Raw genomic sequence first — 26259 nt, 5'->3', positions numbered from 1 at the left:
ATAAATTATTCATGCGTTTATAGTATGTTATATTATCAAGGGGTTATTCTAAATATCTATTTCAATATAATGTGTAGTTTATATGAATATGTACTAATATAAATTTATTTTCTTGTATAACACTTTAATAAAATCATATAATCCTCCTTCGAATAAAAATCATAAGAAACTGTATTTCTCCCTGTAAAATTTTTTAGTTAGTATATAAATTTCTGTTTTAGAAATAATTTAATTTACAATTATAAGTGTTTTTTTTAAACTATACATACTATATAATATATTATTTCTATATAAACAAAAATTAAAGAGGAATTTTTGTTAAGGAATATGATTTTAAATTCATTGTATAAAAAAAGGAATGTATTACATACTAATATATAATATATCTTTTTTCGATTTATATAAATATTAATTTGACATGAATTTAATTATTGTTATATAATTCATTCATATTAAAATACAATGGAATACGGAATAGGGAAGAACTAATGTTTTATCTTTTTTTTTATATTTAACATATATGTCATTGTATTTCAAGAATGCGTTGTTCTAGAAATGAAATAAATGTATTTATTTCAACAAAGTAAGATTTTATGTATTTACATATTATATTTGTTTTTTTTATTTTTATGATAATAACGTTAACTATGTTTTTAAATATGAAAAGGTTTTCAATTTCATTCCCAAAAAATCTAGAAAATTACCTAGACAATCTTGTGAATAGATTAAGATATTCAGATGATAATAATACTCAAGCTTTTATATGTTCATGCTAAAAGATTTTTAAATCTTTAAATATTATAAAGGTGTATCTTACATCTGATAGTAATTGTAAGGGTAAATACTTGAATTACCTTCCAAATAAAGGTAATTTTTATAATAATTATAATTTCTTTAATGAATATAAAGGTCATTCACCATCACGTGAAGATATATGTACACAATATATAAAAGCAATTGATAATGATATTTTAACAAAAATTGAAGTTTTATACAATTAACATGAGAATGATGGCTATTTTACTTTTCAAAAATATAAACATATTGGTTTTATATATAAAAGTGCTAACAAATAATATGACATTTATAATGAATATTACAACTAATATGAAGGAAATAATATTATTATTATAAAGATTTTAATAATTCTAAGAATATGTATGAATAAAAAATTAGCACTGTAACTGATTGTCCTGGTTTATAAGAAATTTTAGCACCTAAAAACAGTTTTATTTTTATTCAGAGTTTAACAATAGTTCCATATTACTAGCAGTTTTAACTTTATTTCTTCTATATAAGATTAATAAAAATTATACTTTATCAAGAGAATATTTTACCACAATTCCTATAATTTATTTTTATAAAAAAAAATACTATCACAAAACAACTATATTTTTAAGTACTTATATATCTTTTCTTTAATTTAGTATACTCCAAGGAAATTTTGGATAAGTAATCATTTACAAAGGAAAAAAATAGATGAACTTAACAAACTTGAAGAAGAAACATGAGGATTCTTACGAAACATATATAACAGAGTAAATGCAAATTATAGAAATTTTCATAACATTAGATATCATCCTCATTTATAGGATTGATTTAACATGGTAGTTTATATTAATTGCATTAAAAAATTTAATACTCATTGGCATAAAAGTTACACATGAGTGGGAATTCATTAATAAATGTGACAAATTAAAAGTAAATAAATGAATACATACACGTTCAATTTACAAATATAATGATATAAAAACTGTTTAAATTAAAATTTAACAAAAGTGCATTATTATTATAAGAATCAATATAAGACAAAAACACATAAATGAGATTTTCATTAAAATGAAACAAAAAAATTTTTTAAATGTAAACATATATTACAAGATTATGAAGTAAATATTTACTTTCTCACACAATAATATGGATTAATGTAGATAATACAGGAATTAAAGAAGAATCAATATTATTAAGAACTACAAAAATATTATTACATAATTAAAAAGGAAAAATTAAAAAAAAAAAAACATTACTGAAAAAATATAAAGAATATATATATTTTATTTATCACTTTTTTTAAACGATTATTATTATTTATCCTTTTTAATTAAACATAATTATAATTTTAACGCAATATACAAAAATTTTAACATTGTACCCTTTATCTAATAGGTATCATATGTAACACTGTATTTAGTAGTTTTATATATGATAATAATCCATATGGATTCTACTCTATGTTGAATATAAATGCATAAATTCCTAACTACGTATTAATAAAATATATGCATATTATTCTAAAGCACTATATTATATTTTTTTTTGTATTCTTAATACTCTATTATATGTATAACATTAATAAGGGGTAAACAAATGAATATATGTTAAATAAAGAACATATATAAAAATACTATATGATTATGATATTATCACTAATATAAATTAAAATAGTATCAAATTGTACATATATTTCTATAATTCACTTTTATCTGTATTATACAAAAGGAAAGTTACAACAAATATCTCCATATATATAATAATAAATAACATGAAACTATGCAAATAATCATAAAAATTGAAAGATAATTCTTTTATTCTAGTTTCTTACATAATTCAAATTTTAGAATTACCGTGGAGCTCACTATATATACATTCAAATAAAAATGATATTTGTTCCAGTATGGACACTTTTTTTATAATGATAAATTTACAGATGCCACACTAATTTGTGAATTAGATATTTCAAATATTCAATAATTTTAATTATTTTATATAAAAATGCATGGCCTCAGATTATACAATAAAATAGCATTTTAGTTATTACGTTGTATATAAGATTTTTAGCATAATACACGTTATCTCATTCAAAATAATAAAACAAAAAATATGCAATATTAAAATTGTACCACATTATTGAAACAATGTCATGTTTATACAAAAAGTATAAGGATATATATTCAAATCATAAGGATGTACTCAATTTTATTTTTCATTACCATTTATTTATAGTAATCATAAATTTAGTGTGAACAACGTTCTAAATATATGCTGACACTGCTGATAAATATAGACACTATTTATTTTAATATAGCTTTTTAAGCATTGCTCTTAATATTACTGCAATAATTTGTTAAACTGTGTATATAAACATTGTTAGTTGCATAATAATACACATAAAAAAAAAATTATAAAAATAGAAAAGTAATGTTTCTTTCCTAATATGTATATGCAATACCAACTTAATATATTTTTAACAGAATTAATCTATAAAAATTGGTTACTTAGTTCAACTAAAAATTAAACAAAAATTAAAGAATTTATTTTCCATAAATACATAATAACTTCAGATTTAAATAAAAATGCTTTCATTTATACTTTAAAAGTGTAAGATTTGAGTAAAAAGGCTCTTTTGCAAATTAAAAAATTATTTTAAAAATTTATATTGTATTTCTTTTGTTTTTCTTTTTCTTATTTATTTAAATAAAAAAAGATATTTCACTTTCTTAAATCTGTGAAATTTAATTTTTTCTTTATAAAAAAGAATTAATTGTATAAATGATAGTATACATAAGCTTATATAATAATTAAAATACTAACAGGTAAGGAATTTAAGTAATAATCATAAACCTTAAACTCATAACTATATTTAAAATGAATTTGTTTTATTATATATTTATAGATTTATAAATATTCTATTCAAGTATAACTAAGAGCCTTTAAAAATATGCTTACATCTAAAATATTTTATAACAAACTTAATGAACAACATATCTTATATAGTAAATATTATGTTTTTTCCTATATGAAAAACAAATTTTCAAACATATTTATATAAGAAAGCATATTCAATTTTTTCTGTTTAAAACAAGACACATTAATTGGTAATTTAAAAATAATAATATATTTTCATAACATGCTAAAAAAAAAATAATTTTAGATTAGAACAAGAAAAAAACATAAACCAACAATGCTCATATCAAATATATGTTATTACACTTCAATGAAAATATGTGAATATTAGAATAATATATTATTTTTAATGTAGATACATATACTTTTCATGAAAATTTATTTAAGTGCAAATATATATATAATATACTAAATATGTTTAAGCTTAAATAATGCATTAAAATGTATATTCGAAAACTTTGAAACAATTAAATTTATAAAAAAAAGTAATAACACTATTTTTTCTTGTTGTGTACTTAAAAGACCATGTACAAAGAGATACATCTATAAAATTATAGCAATTAAAGTTATTTTTATTGTGAATATATCATTAGAGATAATATGGATATTACATAGTGCGAATAACTTCCTTACAAGTCTATTTTTTACTATTCACATTACCAAGTCATTAACTTAAATTTTCTATAATTTTCATTATTTTTTTATGATAGTAGAAATAGCTTTTATATGTATGAGGGATACTATAATTATAAATACACTAAACAATATTACAAAAATGCAATTGTTTAATTCATCTCATGCAGATTCCAGCAAACTAAGGGTAACAACATATTATCGAAATACTGTAATCTATGTGATATGGGTAATCTCATTCGGAACACGAGAAAAAAGACAAATAAATTAACTCCAAATACATAATGTCTAAAGTTTATTTTTTTTATAAGTCATATCACAAATTCTTTTTTTTTTAGATAGTCATCATAAACTTTCATTTTATCTATTTTTTTTAAAATAGAAGTACATTCCATCAAATATTACACTATTATAATATATTATCTGTCCATACAATTGTTCCTTATTTAACGAATTTCTATTAAATCAACTGTTTTTTCCTTTCGACATCTCACCATTAATTAATATATCTTCTTATAACTGTACAATATAGGAATCCTTGTTCTTTTTATATTTTGCTAATAATCAATAATATTTTGTTCTTAATTTTCTAATAAGTTTTCCATTATAATCATAAGATTTTATACACATACTCTAAAAAATAAAAAGGTACATATAATTGTTTGAATGGAATTAATAAACCAATGGTAAAGATAAAGCATTTAAAGTAATTAAAGAAGAAAATTATTAGTAATACAAATATGCTTAAACAAAATCATTATACCAGGTCATAGATGAAGAAGTATGTTCATGTTAATAAAATGATAAACGTACCCATTTTAATAAATGAGTTTGGATTAATTTTTTGTTCCATGATATAGATCTTTAATATTATAATATATTTAGTAAAAAAAAAAATTAACGATTTTATAACATAATAAGTATAAAAGGATACTAAACCTTTTTGTCCTTTTTATTTGTTATAATTATTTAGTAAATATATAATAAAATATATATAACTATGGTGTTTTCTACAAAAGATATAAAGAAAATTTACCCTAAAAATATATTATAAAATTTTTATCTTAATTTTATTTATAAATAAATAATATTCTCTATAATATTATTATCTCATTTAATTAAGAAATATTCAAAATATATAAAATTTATATATAATTTAGTAAATTAAATAACTTTTTTATTATTCCTTTCAAAAATTAAAAAAAAAAAATATATAATTTTTTAATATATCTAAATATTTACTTTGTATAGCATGTAGAATGTAGGGAATATATAGTGCGCCTTGCTCTATAAATTAAGAAAGTATAATTACTAATTTTAATCATATTTTGCCATTAAAAAATTTTAATATTATGAACATCAATTTTTGAAAAAACAGGTTATTATTTTTAAATAATGTTAATTATAATAACAACTTTAAAATAATAACTATAAATGATGGAAAAAAAACTTTTTTACAACCACTGAATTGTATTATATATTGCATATGTATTAGTTACTACACAAGCATATAATTTATTTTATGCCTTATAATTTATATACAAAATAAAATATATAAAATTGTATTAAATTTATGAGGAAAATATGTATTTTAACGGTAATTAAAAGTTGAACTTTTACTTTTGTAATATAATATTTAAAAGTTATAATTTTTAATAATATGTAATTTAAGGTAATAATTCTTAAAACAAATTTTGTAAATTCAGAATTTTAATCCTTTTTATTTTTAAAATTATATATATATTTAGAAAAAATATATTAAAAAAAAACAATAAATAGGAGAACGTTTTAAAATAATTCTTGAGTAAAATATACTATTTTCAGAATATCCTTAGATCAATAATCGTTCTATTTATTTTTCTGTAGAATAAAAATGAATGTCATGTTTCTCATTAAATTATTTTATGACATGTATTTAAGGTGTTTTGTAAAACATAATTCATTGAAACATTCACATATGTTAAAACATAAAATGATAATTTTCCACTGATGCATCAATACAACTATAAACCTTTTTGAATTCTAAAATTGTTAAGGTCCTAACAATAATTAATTCTTATAAGTACAATAATACTACTGTTTATTGATAATATCAAACATATGTTATTCAAAAAACATAAAAATTTAGGAAAAATAATCTTATATCAAATAAATTGTAAAACATATTTCTCATAAATATTTTTACACTGATTATTTGTTAATCATACATTTAAACAAAGTATACATATGAACAATTAAAAACACTTGGGTATAATTTTATAATGTAAAGAAAAACATAAGTCATTTAAATTAAAAATATTCTATAGTATATATATTTAAAAATTTCTTCAAATAATCACTAGTAACCATAAAAAAATCAAAAGAATATATGATTGTTATAATTTTACTTTACCTCACTTGAGTGAAGTTATATTAATTGCAATTTTATATATTACATTAAGCGAGTACATATTTAATATATGTTTAAATAAAACATTTACATACATCAATGTTTCATATAAAGCATATATTTTTTCTCAATATTGAGTATTATCAATTTGCACATTTTTATAAAACCCAATGTATACATTCTAACTATGAGTATTAAATGATCCAAAAATAATGCATTGTAATAATAAAACAAATATAAAATCCCACAAGATCTCATATATATTTGTTTTCTATTGTGAGTGAATATATATAAGTACATTTTATAGGATGTATAATAAAATTTATGCTCATGGAAAGACGAATTCTTTTGAGAACATAATATCATTTTTTATGAAGTACATATTTATTAGTTACATGAAAAACATATTTTCTGAAAGCGCTATATATTACATGTATTCTTATACTTCACATCTCCATATACCAATTGTACATGTCAAAATTTTTACTATTATATAGTAACCACTTAACAGATAAAATAAGTAAAATCAACCAAATATCATAATTAAAGATAAATTATAATATATATTTGAAATATTCAATAGAGATTGGATAATTGGATAGAGGGAAAGAAAAAAATGTCTAAAATAAACATAGGAAATTATATTAATATACGTATTACTGGTAAAACAAATATTATAGCTGCACAAATATGGCTGAACATTTAAAAGATTTTTTATCCGTAAAATTGGTACATTTTATGTATTTATATATAGAAATTAATCTTCTCTATAGTAATACTTCAAAGAATTTTTCTTTAATTGAAAAAGTTTTACATATAACAGATGGGCATTACTTGTTTAAATTGTTGGATGTAGCTCTTGAATTAACATTATTATTAAATTTACTTTTCTATCATATATAAATTCATCATTACCTTCATTTTCCTAAACACCCAATCATATTTCACATGTCATATCTTTTAATGGAGCATTAATAATTTATTTCTTATTCTCTTATAGTAAACTTACACTTTTTGAATCTAAATTCTTATATGCACGATTTTTTTTATTTAATGATTTATCAAATAAAAATTATCAAGAAGAGAATATATTTCAATTATTAAAAATGTTATATAAATATGTCCGCATTAATAAACTCCATATTCTTCTTATTATATATATATAATGCATAAAATACAGCAACCTAAAATATAACTCATATAGTCTTATATATAATTATTATAATACATTATTAAAAAACATGTCCAATTAAAAAGGATAAATGTAATAGTTTCAACAAAAATAAACTCTTTTATTTTTCTATTAATGTAAGAATTAATTAAAGATGCAATACCTTTGATTAGATAAAATAGGAATTGAATATACAAAATATAATGAAAGAAGGATGCTGTTATTTGTATTATTAAATTTTTATTTTTATTTTCTCAGTGCATTATGCATGATAAATAATATATTAAAATAAAATATAAAAAAGAAAAGGTACCTTTAAAAATATTTTAGTATATGTTTCCATTATAGTTTTATTCTTAAAAAAATCAGCATTTATTTAAATAATTTTCCATAGAAATTTTTTTTTTAATAAATGCTCAAAATATGTATATATTTTATCTAACCAAAAAATTTTAAAATTTTATTGATAATATTTTCCAAAAAAAAGTAAAATAGTATTTTTTTTTTGTGTTTTAAATTTGTATTTTATATTTAATTAAAGGAGAAAAAAGCTGCTTGAATAGGTATATTTATATATATTTATAAAATATATATATTATTCATTTTTATGTTTCCTCTCAACAAAATTAATTTTGTTTACCCATAAATTTTTAACATTACTTTATAATAAAAGAATATAAATTATATCGTTGTACATAATAGTAATAATAGGGTAAAAAAAAGAAAAGATAAAATATTTTTAATTCCACAAATTTAAGCTAACTATTGATATACACCTAGGATACATGAAGCATTTATGCATTAACATTTAAAATTTTCATAGTAAGTATGTTTTCCCTAAAAAAACATTTATTAATTGGAGAAATCCGTATGTACCGTTTTGCAATGATGTGTGTAACTATTATAAACAAAAAACCATAATGATTATACAATTTAAATAAACGTATTTTATTTATTATTTTTGAAAATAGGTTTATTAAATTTATGAATTCATCTATTATCCTTTTTTTTTTTTTTTTTTAAATAAAAAACATATATTAACATATATAGAAATACATACAATAATAAAATAAATTAAAATGTAAATTTAGCAAAAAAAATTTTCAGTAATTATAATGAATAAAAAAAAATTCCAAAAAAATATAATTTTAAGTAATAAAATTCACAATATAATATAAAATACTTAAGGAATGAGAAAAGATTCTGTATAAAATAATATATAATAAAATGTAGGAGATTTCGAATATATTAATTTTCTCCATGAAATTTTGTAGAGGGAATAACTCCGTATTTGTTGTTGTTGATTTAAAAATAAATACAATTAAAGTTCACATATTAAATTGTAACATTTAAGAAACTACTGTAATTGCAATAAATTATATCTTTCAAGAAATAATACTTTCAAAAGCACACATATCTGTATTCCAATATCTATATCCTTTTCTTTTTTTTTTGTATAATTTAATGAATAAAGTCTTTATATATATAATATATACTAACACACTATTTTAATTTTATAAATAATTAATTTATACTAATTTTACTAATGAAATTACTATTCTAAATAATAATTAATTGAGCAAAAAGAAATAATGAATGTTAACAATTTTTTTAAATACCATATAATGCGCGTTATTATATAATTTTTCTCAAACATAGAGAAAGTATTATTTTCTTTCACCTTTTCATATGTATATAGTACATATATTCATGTATATCTATATAGATAGTTATAAGAATATTTTTAAACATGATAATTTAATGAATGTTAAATATTTCTATAATTTGAAAGTTCTTACTTCGTCCAATATTAAAAACTTGTATTTATATAAAAAATTGTAAAATAAAATATTAATAATTAATAATATATATTATAAAAAATATGTAATAATACAAATTATATAAAATTATAAATTCTTTTTAATAAAAACTTTCTAAATTGTCACAAAACTGAGTTGGTCATACTTAAGAATATTTATTTTATCCCCTAAACTATCTTTATTAAATATATTCTCAACTATTAAATTAATTATACATATTCAACCAATTAATGAAACCACCTATAAATTATTTTCATTTTTTCCAGAAATATTTTATTTATTTTCGAGTAAGCCTATACATAAAAATGAATTATTTATTAAATATATATATGTTCCTATTAATCCATTAATAGTTTTCGATTCATAATAGATATAAAACTATTTGTAGTACCCAATTCCACTTATAATAACTTCTCTAATAACAGTATATGTATCTTTAATTGGAGAAATTTTTAATTTAATAATAATAATGGCATATATAACATAAATTTATTCATTATTTTTTTCAAAACTTGAATAGAATTAATTTATATAAATATTCAATAGAAACTTTTTTTTTCTAATGTTTTATTAATATCTATTCAAAATCTTCACTATAGAAATGTTAAATATTGTCAACTATATTCTTGCTAGTAACAGTTATACTAAAATAATCATCACAAATTTATATATCTTAAATAATTACTATAATATAATTCATTTCTTACCTTAAATGAATTCTTTTTCAGAATAACATATTCTTCATATAATTTTCGTGTTTCATGGACATTTAATTTTTATAAATAATCTATTATGTTTAAAACTTATTTAACTCATTCGTACAAAATATAATTTTACATTCACTTCTACAATGTATACACAAAAAAAAAAAATGTTAAATTAATACGCCCTTCATAAAATATATAATTCATTAAGTAAGCAGAACAAAATGAAAAACACAAAAAAATAAACTAACAAAATTTAACAAATAATTAATTGTTCTTATTAATATACATATATGTTACTAATTGTATATATTGTAAAACAATTATAAAAAAATAGTAAAAAAAAATAAAACCAACAATTTAGATTACATGTACTAATCAAATATAATATTAACAGGAAACGAAGAGTATATGGATATTTAACATGTAATAAGTTAAAAAAATATATTAGTGAATAAATCAAAATCATAATATTAATATACACAAAAGGATGTTTATCTTTTATCTTATACTGTTTTTAAATGTTGCAAATATGATATAACTTTTTTTTCCTTACTTAACATTTTAATTATTAATTAAATAAAGTATTTCGTAATAAAAAAGACAACAAAGCAAAATAAATGTAATGTTATTATAACATATAATTTAGAAATTTCTCATAGATTCTAATATATTATGCTTCACAGATTTCGTTATTTTTTTTTAAATTTATTCGCAGCTCTCGTATAATGAACATGTATTTTGAATAAAAATAAATGTATCATAATCAAATTTATAAAATCTGTAATTTACTTGTTATGTATATTTAAACAAAAATAGAAAAAAACAATAAATATTAATACATATGCATTATTCAGTTTATCTCTTTGTATGAAAAAGAGGGGAATGAACTTTTTTATGTAAAACTAATAAAGTATTTCTTTTTCAGAATAATAATTTTTAAAATACAAGGCAAATAATAAAAATAATAAAATTTTTTACAGTCATGTAAATAAATTACATAGGATAACTATAAAGCTATTTGAATTTTACTCTTTTGTAATAGTTTGAATTTACCCACATACATAAATTTTGCATATGAATACAAAAAAATACACAAGTATACATATGAAGACATGATATTGTATCCAAAAAAAAAAATAAAATACTTTAAAATACAAATTAAAAAATATAAAAATATTCAAATTTACCAAAAAATTGAAAACGTTCATTTTTATAGTTTCCTATAAAAAAAAACTTAGCATATAAAAGGAAATTTATAAAAGTTATACAATTATATTTATTCTTATAATGTATGTATGTAATTGGGAAATCAATTGATAATAACCTTTTTAAAAACCTATTTTAGGGTAAGGATAATACTTCCTATTATTCATTTTGCTTTTTATGTATAACAATTTATCATACTTTTCAATCTTACTGCAGATATAAATAACCGTTAGTAAAAATAATGTGGGTAATATATAGCTTAGTATAATTACTGGTAACTCCCAGCCTGCTGGATATATATATTCAATGGGCCATTTCTCAAAATTTATTGAAGCAATATTTACCATTAGTAATGGTACATATAAGATATATAAAGCATATAACAAATAAATTTTGTTTTTTTTGCACCTTTTTAAAAATTTAATATCATTATTTGTAGCATATCTAACATTATTTTTGTAATATATATGATCTAGTATTCTTTTTCCAATATATGAATCTCTTCTTTTGCATACAGAAAATTTATATTTCTTAGCTGGTCCATACACTTTTGCATTATTTGATATACTTTTAATTTGATATATATTTCTTCTTGATAATTGATCATTGTCAAAAGGATCTTTTTTTTCGTATTTTTCATTATATGGCGTCTTTTCTTTTAGGAATACATTATTTGAATCCCTATTCTCTATGTATTTTGCTAGTAATCTATATGTTCTTAAATCTAATTTTTTACGAAGTTTGTAACTTTCATCCAAAGATATGTTAAATGCATTCTAAAAAAAAAATTTAAATATTTAATATTTAAAGAATAAAACATTTTATTCAAAGGAAAATTATTTACATATATACAACAAGAAAAATGCGAATAATACAAAATATTTTTAAATAATATTATCATATCAAATCATTCTTGAAATGGAATACCCAACTTGAAAACATAAACGTAGCAATTATAATAGTAAAGAATAACTTATTTTTTTGTTCCATTATGTTGATCTTTGATATAATATATATAGAAAAAAATTAATAATATTATAATGCATATCTAATGATAAAGTTTGCTATATTCATTTAAAAAAATTTTTATTATTAAATGGTATAGAACTTAATAAAATGTATATAATTATAATATATTTTAAAAAATGGATATTGAAAAATAACCATAAAATTTTTACTTTAAGGTTATTTATAAAAACTTAATTTGAATTAATATATTATAATTTAAGTTCGTTAATAAATATAAATATTCAAAATATATAAAATAATTATTTAATAGTAGACTGACTATACAATATTGTGTTATTCGTTTTTAGAAAAAGAAATTATTATGGAAATATTTCTAAATTACTAGGTTTATTTAAAATATAAAAAGTGCAAAATATGGATAGTATACATACTACTATATTCACTAAGATATTAATTATTAAAATCAATTATTTTTCCTAATTAATATATCAAATAAATGCAAAAGGCATCTTATAAATTTTGATTCTTATAAATAAATGCTTTTAATTATAAATATAAAAGAAAAAAAATTTTAAAAGAGAACATATACATTATAAATTATTCCATAACAACTAAAATAATATGAAATTTTCTATAAAATAAATACACTTGTAAGGAATGAAATTTTCATCATATTTATAATTTATGAAGTTTTATATTTTAAAAAGTAGTGATCCATATGAAAGTATTATTTCTATAAAATAAATTTATAATATTATATATTACTTATATTTTGGAAGTGCATTTTATTATTACATATTATATATTAATATGTTTAAAAAAAACTTTTTTTTATGTTTTATATTCATATAAATAAATTAATGTTTACGATTAAAAAAAAAAAAAAAAAAACAAATCAAATATATGTTTCGTTGATACTCCTTGATGTATTAGTAATAATTTCATGAATGTTTTGAGAAAATATATTTCCAAATATATATTATATATAATCTTTTTTATTTAATTAATATAATAGTGTAATAATGTATATTATGAAAATCGTTCATTAATTTATTTTTTTCAAAAAATTTTAAAATAAATTTATAATTTTATTTGTTATTTTATAATCACATACTATAAAATGTATACATATAAAAATATATATATATATATATATAATAATTTTATTGAATTTATGTTTTTATGCAAAATAAATATTTACAAGATTATTATATATCTTAATATTTTTATTAGGTGTTTATATAACTGACAGTGGCAAATATAAACTTATTATATACACAAAAAATTATACTATTATTAAAAAAAAATATTTCATATTACATTTAAAAAAATAAAAATATAAAAAACTAATTAATTAAAAAAAGGAGATAAAACTACTAAATATAAAACTAATTTTAAATTAAAATATAATAATGCAAAATTTCGTATAATTCTATTTTTATTCTACATATAAGTTGAATTATAATCTAATATAGAAAAAACCTTATTTATTATTACACAAAAATATTATTATTTGATTGCTTTATAAATGAACCATTTAAACTGTCATATCCTAAATATTATAGTTTTGCTTAAAACAAAAGAGAAATTTATGAATTCTTTATATTTTTTTTTTTTATATACTTAATCTTTTGCATGTTATGAAAGTATATCATAGGTTAACTTATGCTTTTATATAATAACATAAATATTTTAACACTTTTCTTTTTATCTGAATGTATTGTATCATATTATGTTCTTATATTTAATAAATAATCTTTTATGTTATCATTTTATTTTTATAATTTGTTATATGATTAAAATCGTAGGGAAATATAATACTTAACAATATTTTTGACATCAATATTTTGATAAAAAAATAATAAAATTACATTAATTGTATTCTGTATAAAATTTTATTATTTAGTATATATTATTTATTAGTAATATTTCTTCTACAACGCTATGGCATATATAAACTGTGATATTGCTTATTGATATAATAAATTTTATTTGAAGAATTATATTCTTTAAGTAACGAATTAACTGTACAGTTTGTTCATTTTAATTTTTTATAAATTTTTTAAAATGATATAAAATTTAGATATATATTACAGCTTAGTATCGTTTTTTTTTTTGAACTTGTCATTTATAAGGAGAAGGTATTCGTATATGCACTTGTATATGTTTACGCAAGTTTACACAACATAATGTTATATATTAATTATAATAGATGAATTTGATTTTACTTCTTTTAACCTATGCATAATTATTGAAAAATTGTATATTTCTTAAGATAAATTATTTATTAATTCCTTTTTTATAAATTATATCATTTTATAATATACAATTTTTTCAAATACTTATGATTGCTCACTTCCGTTCTTTAGTATTCTCATATAGTCATCTGTATATAAGGTGTACAATTCTACAGATGTTTTAATATAAAACACAACTTCTAATTTTACTTTGTATATAAAATTATTCTTATGTCTTCCATATGTTCAAAATGTAAACGTGACTTCCATAAAAAATTTTAAAAATAAGGATGGAATATTTATATGCATGTATGTTTTCCTAATAATGTTTTACTGCCTTTCTATAATATTTAATAATTATATTATGTATGACGTATAAGTAAACACCTACTAATTCGCCTTACGTTACTTATATTTAATTCTCTGTCTTGGTAAACATTTCTATAAATCATATTTTCCATCTTACTTATTAAAATACAAATGTGAAAAAAAAATAAATTTTTTTGTACTTCAAATACCTTAATTATAATATATAAACTTGTTTTATAGATTCTTCTTTTTCTTCCAATTAATGTATTAATTTCAAATTATTTGTTTTCCATTTTTATTATTTTTTTTCTTTATTTTATTTAAAAATATTTTTCTTTCTTTATTTTTATACTTTCTTAAATTATATTTTTAAAAATATATTTTATACCTTCTAATATTTCTCAATATTATAATTACAGTATTCTCTTATCTCCCTTCATTAAAAAGTTTTAGATTAATTATATTTCCTTTTATATAGATATAACGTATAATTTAAAATTAACTATGTTCTTCTTTGCATGTTCTTTATATGTAATTCTTCATTTTTTCCCTCTGAATTGAATTTTATATGAAATCATATGTGTGTACTTTGAATATTGTTATTATCTGTCTTCGTATGTTACATATTCAGTAAATCTGAGGCATATCATGGAATATAATAATCTATATTTAATATATTTCTTAATGAATTTGTTCTGGAATATGTTGAACCATTCCTTTATAATTAACACGTATGTTCTTTATTAATATATATATATATTTATTTTCGTTTACTGTTATGAAATTAAGCCCTCAATTCAGATAATATTTAAAAAAAAAAAGTGTAATATATATGCAATACAATGAATTTATTGTTGTAACCTTTTAGAAAAAAAAATATATATTTAGTTATGTATTAATAATTAAAAGGGGATACACACTAAAAAATACTACATTAAGTTCAGTAACACTTAACAAATTAATAATGAAAGAATTACATGTTAATTTGATAGAAGTTTCCGAAACAATAATATTAATATTCTTAATCATTCTTAATGTTTTATTCTTTTTTATTATTCTTTCTGTAGTACATTTAACGAAATAATTAATGTATTTAGATTTAGCTGCCTTTATAATTTCAATATCAAGTTTGTTAAAGAGAAAAAATTTTAATTTTAAATATATTGTAGGTGTGTTATACATTTCACTAATAAAAAAATCCCTACAATTATCTGCATAATTATTATCATTAAACACGCTTATTACCCTCCTATAAAGTTTGTATATAATATACTAATATCAATAATTTATTGGCAAATACACTTTCTCCTCATGATTTACAGCATTTATTTTACTTTTCATAAAACAGTAATTCTTAAAATAATCATGTAAATGTTTCACTTCGTTATAGGTTTTAAAATTAAAATCATAATTAAACCAACATGCTGAATTCCTTAAATTATTTAAATTGATAACATACATTACATCAGAAAGATTATTAATAAAACCAATCTCACCATTATTATTCGTACGAGTATTTAAATTTTTCCTCAATCTGTGATAAAAAGATTCCTGCGAATAAAAACAGCGATCTATAAGATCTTCCTTATTATTTTTACTGGGCAATTTTTTTAGGTATATTTATACCTTCTTAAAAATCTTTTTAAATTTTTCATCCCCATTTCTTAAATCGTTACAATAGTAAATAACATAACTTACTATCTCCTCATAACATAATTCATTATGTCTTTCATATGAAGCAAACACTTGTCTTTTATCTTCCAGGAAATTACATAAGAAAAATTAATTATGTAAATACATATATAATCTAATTCATAAAAGAATATTTTACTTCAATATAGTAGGAATATATTACATAAATAGTGAATTACTTAAAATGTTTAAAATAACTATGAATTGTATCCATTAATTCCTTTCTACATGTGCTTTTCTATTTCAATATATGTTCATTAAATTAAAAATAACATATGTGAGACAATAATATATATAATAGAATAACACTTCTTCCTTAGAAATTGTATGTATTTTTTTATATAATTTATGAAATATAAATAAATATTTATTAGAAAAAATGTTTCCTTTAATACTAAATTGTAGTGCTACCACCATTATAACATAAAATAAGCATTTTATATATAAAAGAAATGAACCGAATATTAGAAGTCTAATTCTATGTAAAGTGAAAAATTATATGACATATTGTTCTTTTGCAAAGTAATAATTTATAAATATGCTATATGACACTATTAACTATACATAAGAGAGCATTATTATTTGTTTTACAAAATTTTAAACGGTACTTTTTACTAAAAAAATTAGCTAAAAATTTTATCTATTTGAAAAATAGTATTTATCGATATTTACCATTACATATAAATGTCATTATTAATTTTTTTTAGAAATAATAGTACTCCCTAGGAGTTAAATTATATAGAATATTAGTTATTCCCCGTAGTTCTTTTAGAATTTATAAAAATATATATAATTTTTCACTATTTTCTACTTAGTAATTATAAAAAAAATTTTGTTTTTTATTATTATGTATTACAATAGTCACAATTTAAATAGCCTTTTAAATGTAGTTAGTATTATTGTATATATATTACTTTGAAATAATGCGTACAACTAATTATTCGGTATAAAGAAAATTTTTAATAAATTTCAAAAATAATTTTTAAAAAAGTAAAAGTAATAATAATGAAAATTTATTTTTATATTTCTAAGATTCCAAAAATATATCTGTATATTATGTTGAAAAAATAATGATGTAATTTATGTAAAATATATATTACGCTATAAAAACTAATTTATGATATTTATTTTATTTTTGACAGATGTAATAATAATTATAAAGAATAATTATATTACTTTGTTAATTATAAATATTAACATGTTCATTTTACTGTTATCCACTGTTATACTAATAACAGTGAGTAATAGTATATTAAATCAAAAAAAAAAAATATAAAAAGATTAGATATTTTTTTATTTTATTGTCATTTATTTCTTTAATAAAAATAATATATCACTTTTTACAATTAACATTAAAAAAGGACATGATATATTTTTATAGTTTTAATTGTTTTTCCACAATTTATGTGTAATTAAGTATATATTCATAAAATACTGGGAATTTAAATTATTAGTAGTATCATATCACAATGCTAATTCAATAAGACATCGTAAGTAAAAACAAAATATCTAAGCAGATCTTCTCATTATACTTATTACTTAACTGCTTTTATAAGCACATATTATACAGAAAAATCGAGTATATTAATATACATAGATTAAAAATTACACAAACCATATATACATTTAAATAAATCATAACAATTTAATAGTGATTATAATAAAAATTGGCTATGAATATCGTTAAAACTTGCTAAAATAGATGTGCAAATTTTACATGAAAAACATAATAAAATAACACTTATACTAAAATAATAAAATATATAATTTAACGAAATTTAATAGTAATTAATGCAAATTAAAATAAATTACTAATGTAATATAGAGTGTGTTACTACCATTTAAATTATTTTTACATTTCATATGAATCAAGGTATTCACATGAATAATAATCACAAACATAAAAATTCTTGTTTGAATTACATATATCTCATAAAAAATAATTATATAATTTAATATAAAACACAGTATACTTAAAGAAATTTCTATAAGTAATTTTACTATTTGACACGTGATTGAATATATAATATATCTGTTTTATTATTGTTTTAACACAAACTTTAATATGAAATAATTAATATACAAGTGTTCGTAGCATTCTTGTAAGAAGTTTAATAAGCAAACAAGCGGTAAAAGATCATATTTTTATAAAAAAAAAAATATATGATACACATAAAAAGAAAATTCGAAAAATTATCACAAATAAATTTATATCATAAAAAATATATTCTTATATATAACTTCCATGTCCTTTTATAAATTAATACATATTCAATATATTTCTTCGCACTTAAAAAATATAACTCTTTTATTCATACTAAAAAAAGTAACAGAATTATTTTATCACATTTTAAACTCATAAAAAAAGAAAACTTATAAAATTTGCACATATAGGGCAAGTGCTATATTCTTTATATTTATTCTAAAAAATTTTAAGATATTATATCATTATATGGAACATACATTATTTTGAAAGTACACATAATTAATATTTTATATTGTAAAAAATTACCTACATAAAAACATAAAGAATTGCTTGTTTGTAATTCTATTATTATTTTAAATTAATACAAATCTATGAAGTAGAATAAGCTTAAATGTTATACAAAATTATAGCTGTAAATTACATAATATTATATTTTCTTTTTTCATAATTCTTTTAAAACATGAAAATAATAAAAATATTGTAGTACATATTTTAAAACTTTAATTTATCCTACATTAGTTTATCATAATATTATTATTGAGTTAAACACAAAAATGTATTTAGCCACTCTTTCTTTTAACAGTATTGTTTACCAAATAATATAATATATCATTTTTCTTATTCACTTGTTTCCAATAATTTTTAAATATAAAAGCATACAAATAGCTTATTCTTAAAATACTTTGGTGAAATTTCTAAATGAATAATTTCATTAAAAATGATAAAATAAAATCAAACAAATAACAGCTATTATAGATACTAAGTAAACATGCTTTTCGAAATGAAAATATAATATGTACATATGTATGGTTGTTTAATAAAATTAAAACATGGATATATTCTTTTTTTTATAATATAAAATTAAATTTTTAATCTTATAAAGTTTTTTTTTTTCTTTATCTTTTTTTTTTTGTTAGTATATTTTTAAAACATATTATTTTAATATTAGATATAACTAAAAATTATTTTTAAAATTCAACAATCTATATTCATATGTAACATTTTTAAAACTATAGATTCCTGTATTATAACAAATAAACTTTGAAATATTTTTATACTAAATCTTATTACTACTAATGTATTCTTCATATAATATTTCATTTATGCGTTTTTACATCTATTCCTTGATTTAATATATATATATATATATATATATACATATATACATACATGATAATATATACAAATAAAGAACAAAAAAAATTATAAAATTTCATTTTCTCTAAATTCTTAAACAAAAGAATATATATGAAAATTTTCAAAATTTTTTATAATTATACCCTATTATATTATTTAACAATGTTCTTATAAAACATATTTGTTTGCGAAATCATGAAAATATTTTTAGTTTTACTATAGATGTATGTAATAATTTATATGTTACAATATTATTTAAACTCTTTTTTTTTTTTTTATAATTATTACTATTCTAATATATATATAAAGATATGTATTATTGCTATAGAAAATAAGAAAAAAATAAAAAAAAGTGACATATTTTTTATTATCCCACAAATAATAAGATAATATTTAAAATATTTCTAAAATATGTGAAACATTTATAATATTATTCCTTAAAATTTGCATTATGTAATTCATTTGGATGCGAAAGTTTAAAATTTTAAAAGGAGAAATACAAATGAGCTCTATTTTATAATTATGTACCATATTATTATAAATAGAAGATTACAATTATTATATATTTTAAATAAATATATTTTACTTGTTATTGTTAAAATTAAAATTTTTAAATTTAAAGATTCTGTTACTTTCCCTTTTATTTTCCTAAAAATAAAAAAAAATTATATGTCCCAAAGAAATATAAATAATAAAAATAAAATAAATAAGTAAACGTAAATTTAACAAAAAAAGAAACTTTAATAATTATGTTAATTGAAAAACTAATTTTCATTGAGATAACTTACAGGATTTAATAATATTGCTTAGAAATATTAAGAGATAATAACTAAAAAGAAATACAATAAAGCTTAGTGAAATCTTTAATTTATTAATATTTATCTTGAAATTTTGATATAAAAGGGAACAAGCAATTTATTTTTTATTCATTTATAAATGAATAATATTTCAAAAAAAAATAGTAAATTATAAACGTTTAGGTTACTAATATGAATACTATATACTAAGTTTATTATGAAATATACTATTTAAAGCACAAATATTTATATTCCACTATTTTTATTCTATAATATTTGCTATACATTATTCCTCAACAATTACAAACAAATTATATATTAAATATATTATTATAATTATATTATATTAATTTGATAATTATATTTCTGAACAAGTTACTCTTCTAAAAAATAACTAATTAAACTAAAAAAAATAAAAAAATCATTAAATTTTTTTGTACCCTATTTAAATAATATTCTCCTATAACATTGTACAGAAACAAGGTAATTCCTTTTCTTTTTAATGCTTTAATATTTCGGTAAAATATATGTACATGCCGTTAAAAAGGATAATTAAAAGAAATCATGTATGTTTTTCCTACAATATTCTATTAATTGAATTCCTCCTACTATGTCAAATATAATAAATTTATATTCATATAAAAAATATATAGCAACTTACGTTAATAATTAGTATTATACATTATGAAGAATATTTAACAATACAAATTATAAAAAATTATATGCATCTATTTAATAAATATATTCTAAATTATCATGAAACTACGTTGATAATTTTTAGTAACATTTATTTTTTCTTATATTAATTTTTAATGTTATATTTATTTAAAATAAATTAATTTAAATTAATTACAAATTTTCATCCAAATTAAAGAATAATCTGTAAATATTTCCCATTATTTCTTGAAATAGTTAATTTTTTTCTTATTAAATGTATACCACATAAATGCATAGAATTATTAAATGTATTTACATATATATATATATATATATTTGTCTGTTCATATTTTTTGAATTCTTCTAGATATAATATAACGTGTAATATTTACATATTTTAAATGTGTGATTTGTGACAATGATTACGCTTCTTCTTACGTGTAATGTTATTAATGTTATATAATTATAGAGTATATAATGTTTATTATTTTAGTATATTTTTTAAAAATAAACAATACTATAGAATATATATATTTAGATAGAATTTTATTTATATAATGCGTCATTAATGAACCGTTCTACAATTATATATACTATTAAGCTATTATTTATATTTAATTATTCTATTATTGTTAATAAAATCACAAAAATATGTCACAGCAAACGTACTTAATTAATTAATCACTAAAATAAGTAAAATTTATATTTTCATCGAATATTTTTTTACATGATTTTTTTTCTTATTTTACTATAGTATTTTATTAATATTAATTTTTTTATTAATATACTTTTCAAGCATATCTTTTACATTAACATATCATACAGTTTTACATACTTTTAAGTAAAAGAATGATAACAAAAAAGGAAAGGATGTTAAATTAACTAATAAGCCCATTATAAAATGTATAATTCCATAAATATACAGAACATAATGTAGAATAAACGTAAACAAAGTAACCAATTTCATCCACTAAATATTTTTTCCTTTTCGTATACTTAAATATTAGTGCGAGAAATCATTCAAAGATAGTTAAAAAACAAAAATAAAACTAATGTTCTATGTTATATTCTATAGTGGTACCCATAATTAACCAGAATTGCTACGCTAATACAACAAAAAATATAATAACATTTATAATACTGCCTGAGCATCTATGGGAGTAAAATTGTTAAAAAAGACAAAAGTTTCTTATCATTCTTTTTTTACCATTTAAAATATGAATGTTGTATAACTTTTTGTGCCTTACAAAAATTTTTTATTATTGATTATACAAATTATTTTATAATAATAATCAGAGAACGAAGTAAAATAAATAAAAGATCTTATATGTTAACTCAAATTTCTTATATGATCTAATTCGTTAAGCTTCATTGGTTTTCTTTTTTCTAAATTTATACTTAGAACTTATAAAATAAATTTATATTCTAAGTAAAAAAAAAAGTGTCATTACAAAACATATTCAACTAATAATTTATATGTTATATATTTATAAAAAAAAAAAAAAGAATACATATATATATTTATATACACATATAATACAATAAAAGTATGCTTATTCACTTCCTTTCTTCATACTCGGAACAAGACATGTATATTCTTAATTAAAAAAAACAAATCATACATTTTTTAATTACTGAAGAAAATAGTTAATAAGACTAAAGCAACATAGGAAAATTTTGGGACAATTTTTTTTAAATTTACAAATATTAATTGGCATATAAATCAATATAATTATATAAAATGCTTTTACATATTTGTATCAAGCTACATTTATTTTTCAAAAAAACATTGTTATATACAGAAATATATATATATATATCAATATTGTGTTAAACTAAGAAAATATTTTAAAATAAAATGTGAATAACATTAAAATATTCAAATTTACAAAAATATTAAACATGTAACTTTCTACTGTTGCGAATCATAAATTTCCATCATCTGCAGGTCTACCTATTAAATCCATGAAGTTAAAGACATGTTTGTTATTTATTAATATAAATTAGCAAAATTATAGATATTAATCGTTATAAAAAATTACTTTACTTATAGAAGGATATGCCGTGTTATGCATATCACTTTTTATATGTATTAACTTTTTATATTTTGCTATTTTTCTTAACATATAAAAATGCCCAACTAAAACTATACACTGAAATACACATAGTGACACAAGTATTGCACCATACAATGTCTCATCTGGTATCCAACTTTTACGGAAAAATGTTATGGTGGAGGTTATTACTATAGATAATAAATATAAGATAATTAAAACAAAATGATTATCACCTTTTCTTCGTTTAATTTTTCTTAAAAACTTAATATCAGCATTCGCAACCATTCTAACATTCTTTAGATAATGTTTTTTCTTAGATACACCTTTATCAAAATATTTATTTCCTCCAGTGAATGCAGGAGATTTACCTTTCCTAGCTTGTTCATAATCTCCTCTATTATTTAATGAACTTTCATATGGATGTTTATTTTTCCTCACGGCCCCCTTTTTATTAGTAAATATATTTTTTTTTTTGCATTCTCCAAAATTAGGCATGTCTCTCTTCAGCCATGCAATATTTGAACGATTTTTGTTTTTATGCTCCACGAGTAATCGATGAATACTAGTCCCAAGATTACTATAAACATCGTTCTTCTGATACAAATAATTATAAAATTTTCTCTAAAAAAATAAATTAAATATTCATGATTCAAAAAAAATAAATAATTTCATGCTAATAAGAAATATTAACAAGAATGAAACAAAACATAAAAATAAATAACAAAGGTGTATTTAATTAATAATATCATACTAAATCACTACTAAAATAACATATCCAAGTTAAAAGGATAAACGTCCAAATTTTAATAAAAAATAATAACTTAATTTTATTCTTCATGATGCAAACTTTTAAGATTTTAATATATTCTCTTAAGAACAAAATAATAATAACATAATAATCTTTTAATGACAAATGACAATATATTTTTTCCTTTTAATTTCTTCTTTTATTATAATACATTCATAAAAAATTAATAATATATATATAATCCATTTAAAAATATATAAAAACGTAAAATAAATACAAAATTTTATTAATATATTTTGACCTTAACGTTATTTAAAAACAAAAACAATTACAATAGCATTATTTAAGCACATTTATAAATATTTAAAATTTATTATTCGATAATTTCATGTGATATAGAGATAAAATAATTATTTTATTAATACTTTTCAAAATAAAATAAAAAAAAAAAGAAACATATTATTTCTTAATATTTGAAAATGATTAGATAAAATAAAATATGTAAAGTACAAAATTTTGGTAATACATTGACTTATATAGTAAGGAAATATATTTTCTATTCTAAATCTTTTCTCATTGATAATTCTTTTTTGATATGCATTATATTTTGAAATAGGCAATTACTGTTAAAAAATATTAATTATCAATATAATGGTATTAATAAAAAACGAAAAGGAACGCATTTATACAAGTTTATGTGTTATACTAATTACAAAACTCTTATTCTTCATGATTATTCATAAATTTTTAAAATACAAATTATATGATGCTTACTGATATATGAAATAATATAAATTTTAAAGGAGGACAAGAAAAATAGTTTCTTATATATGTATCATAATTTTTAAAAAATATAATTTTGTAATTTCTATTTATACCATTATTTCTTAATGAAAATTTTTAAGATTCCACTATTATATACAACGTTTTTAATAAAAAATTTTATATTTAGAAGAGATAACATAATTAAAAAAATAATGAATAAAAGAAAAGATTTAATAATAAAATTGGAATACAAACATTTCAAACAATAGCATCATTTTATAGATATTTCACATGAAATATATTTACAATATGAAATATTATATATGTGATATTATATTTAGGTAATAATTAAGAAAAAAATAGAGTATAAATTTGTAAATTTTATCATTTAGTAATTTTAATTATGATAATTTTTGAATAAATAAATTATTTTTTATTTATTTATTTATTTATTTGTAAATACATTATATTAGGAACATTTTTCACAGATGCAACTTGAGAACATAAAATAATATTTAGATAAAAATATCGTCAACAATAAAATTGTACTATGTTAACATATTAGTGTGCTTATATATTATGAGAGAAAATTATAATATATAATATTATGTAATTGTGTAATAACGAAATTAATTTAATCATTTAATATGGAACTGGATTTTTATCTTTTAAAATATCATACTATTCTAAGGAAAAAAATAAGAAATTAAAAAAAAAAAGAAAAAAACATTTTACAAAAAGTAACATTTTGTATTCATGTTGATTTAAGTTAATTCTAATGTCAATTCGACATGTATGAAATACCTTATTAAGTTTCTTTTATGTTTTCGTACCTCTTGCTGATGTCAATTTTTTTCATTCATTTAATATTTCCATAATAAATAGTATGAGCTAACCACCTTAAAATGTTAAAAATCATATATATGAATTATTAAATAATCAAAAATAAGTGAACTATATAATAATAAAATCTTAACACAAATTTGCTTGTTAATACTATTTTTTCGTTTAAGCAATATTAATTGATTGTGAACATTCTTTACGGACTTTTTTAAAAAAATAAATAAATATTTTT

General features: G+C 18.3%; 3 protein-coding genes across 3 annotated transcripts; 1 reads left to right on the top strand and 2 right to left on the bottom strand.

Annotated features, from left to right (window-relative positions):
• Positions 1-647: 647 nt before the first annotated feature.
• On the top strand, positions 648-1511 carry MKS88_002579 (PIR protein; the record flags this gene model as incomplete). The annotated part of the gene is made up of 3 exons (XM_067215598.1): positions 648-765; positions 868-986; positions 1428-1511. The coding sequence occupies 3 exons, from the start codon at positions 648-650 to the stop codon at positions 1509-1511; spliced, it is 321 nt and encodes a 106-aa protein (XP_067074009.1).
• A 10221-nt stretch (positions 1512-11732) lies between these two features.
• MKS88_002578 (uncharacterized protein) lies at positions 11733-12600 on the bottom strand (the record flags this gene model as incomplete). The annotated part of the gene is made up of 2 exons (XM_067215597.1): positions 11733-12386; positions 12538-12600. 2 exons carry the CDS (start codon positions 12598-12600, stop codon positions 11733-11735), a joined length of 717 nt encoding a protein of 238 aa, XP_067074008.1.
• Positions 12601-23635: 11035 nt separating this feature from the next.
• MKS88_002577 (uncharacterized protein) lies at positions 23636-24509 on the bottom strand (the record flags this gene model as incomplete). The annotated part of the gene is made up of 2 exons (XM_067215596.1): positions 23636-24292; positions 24423-24509. 2 exons carry the CDS (start codon positions 24507-24509, stop codon positions 23636-23638), a joined length of 744 nt encoding a protein of 247 aa, XP_067074007.1.
• Positions 24510-26259: the final 1750 nt, after the last annotated feature.

This window comes from Plasmodium brasilianum, chromosome 8 (genome assembly GCF_023973825.1).
Source record: "Plasmodium brasilianum strain Bolivian I chromosome 8, whole genome shotgun sequence".
Taxonomy (NCBI): Eukaryota; Apicomplexa; class Aconoidasida; order Haemosporida; family Plasmodiidae; genus Plasmodium; species Plasmodium brasilianum.
This window is presented reverse-complemented; position numbering and strand designations above follow the sequence as displayed.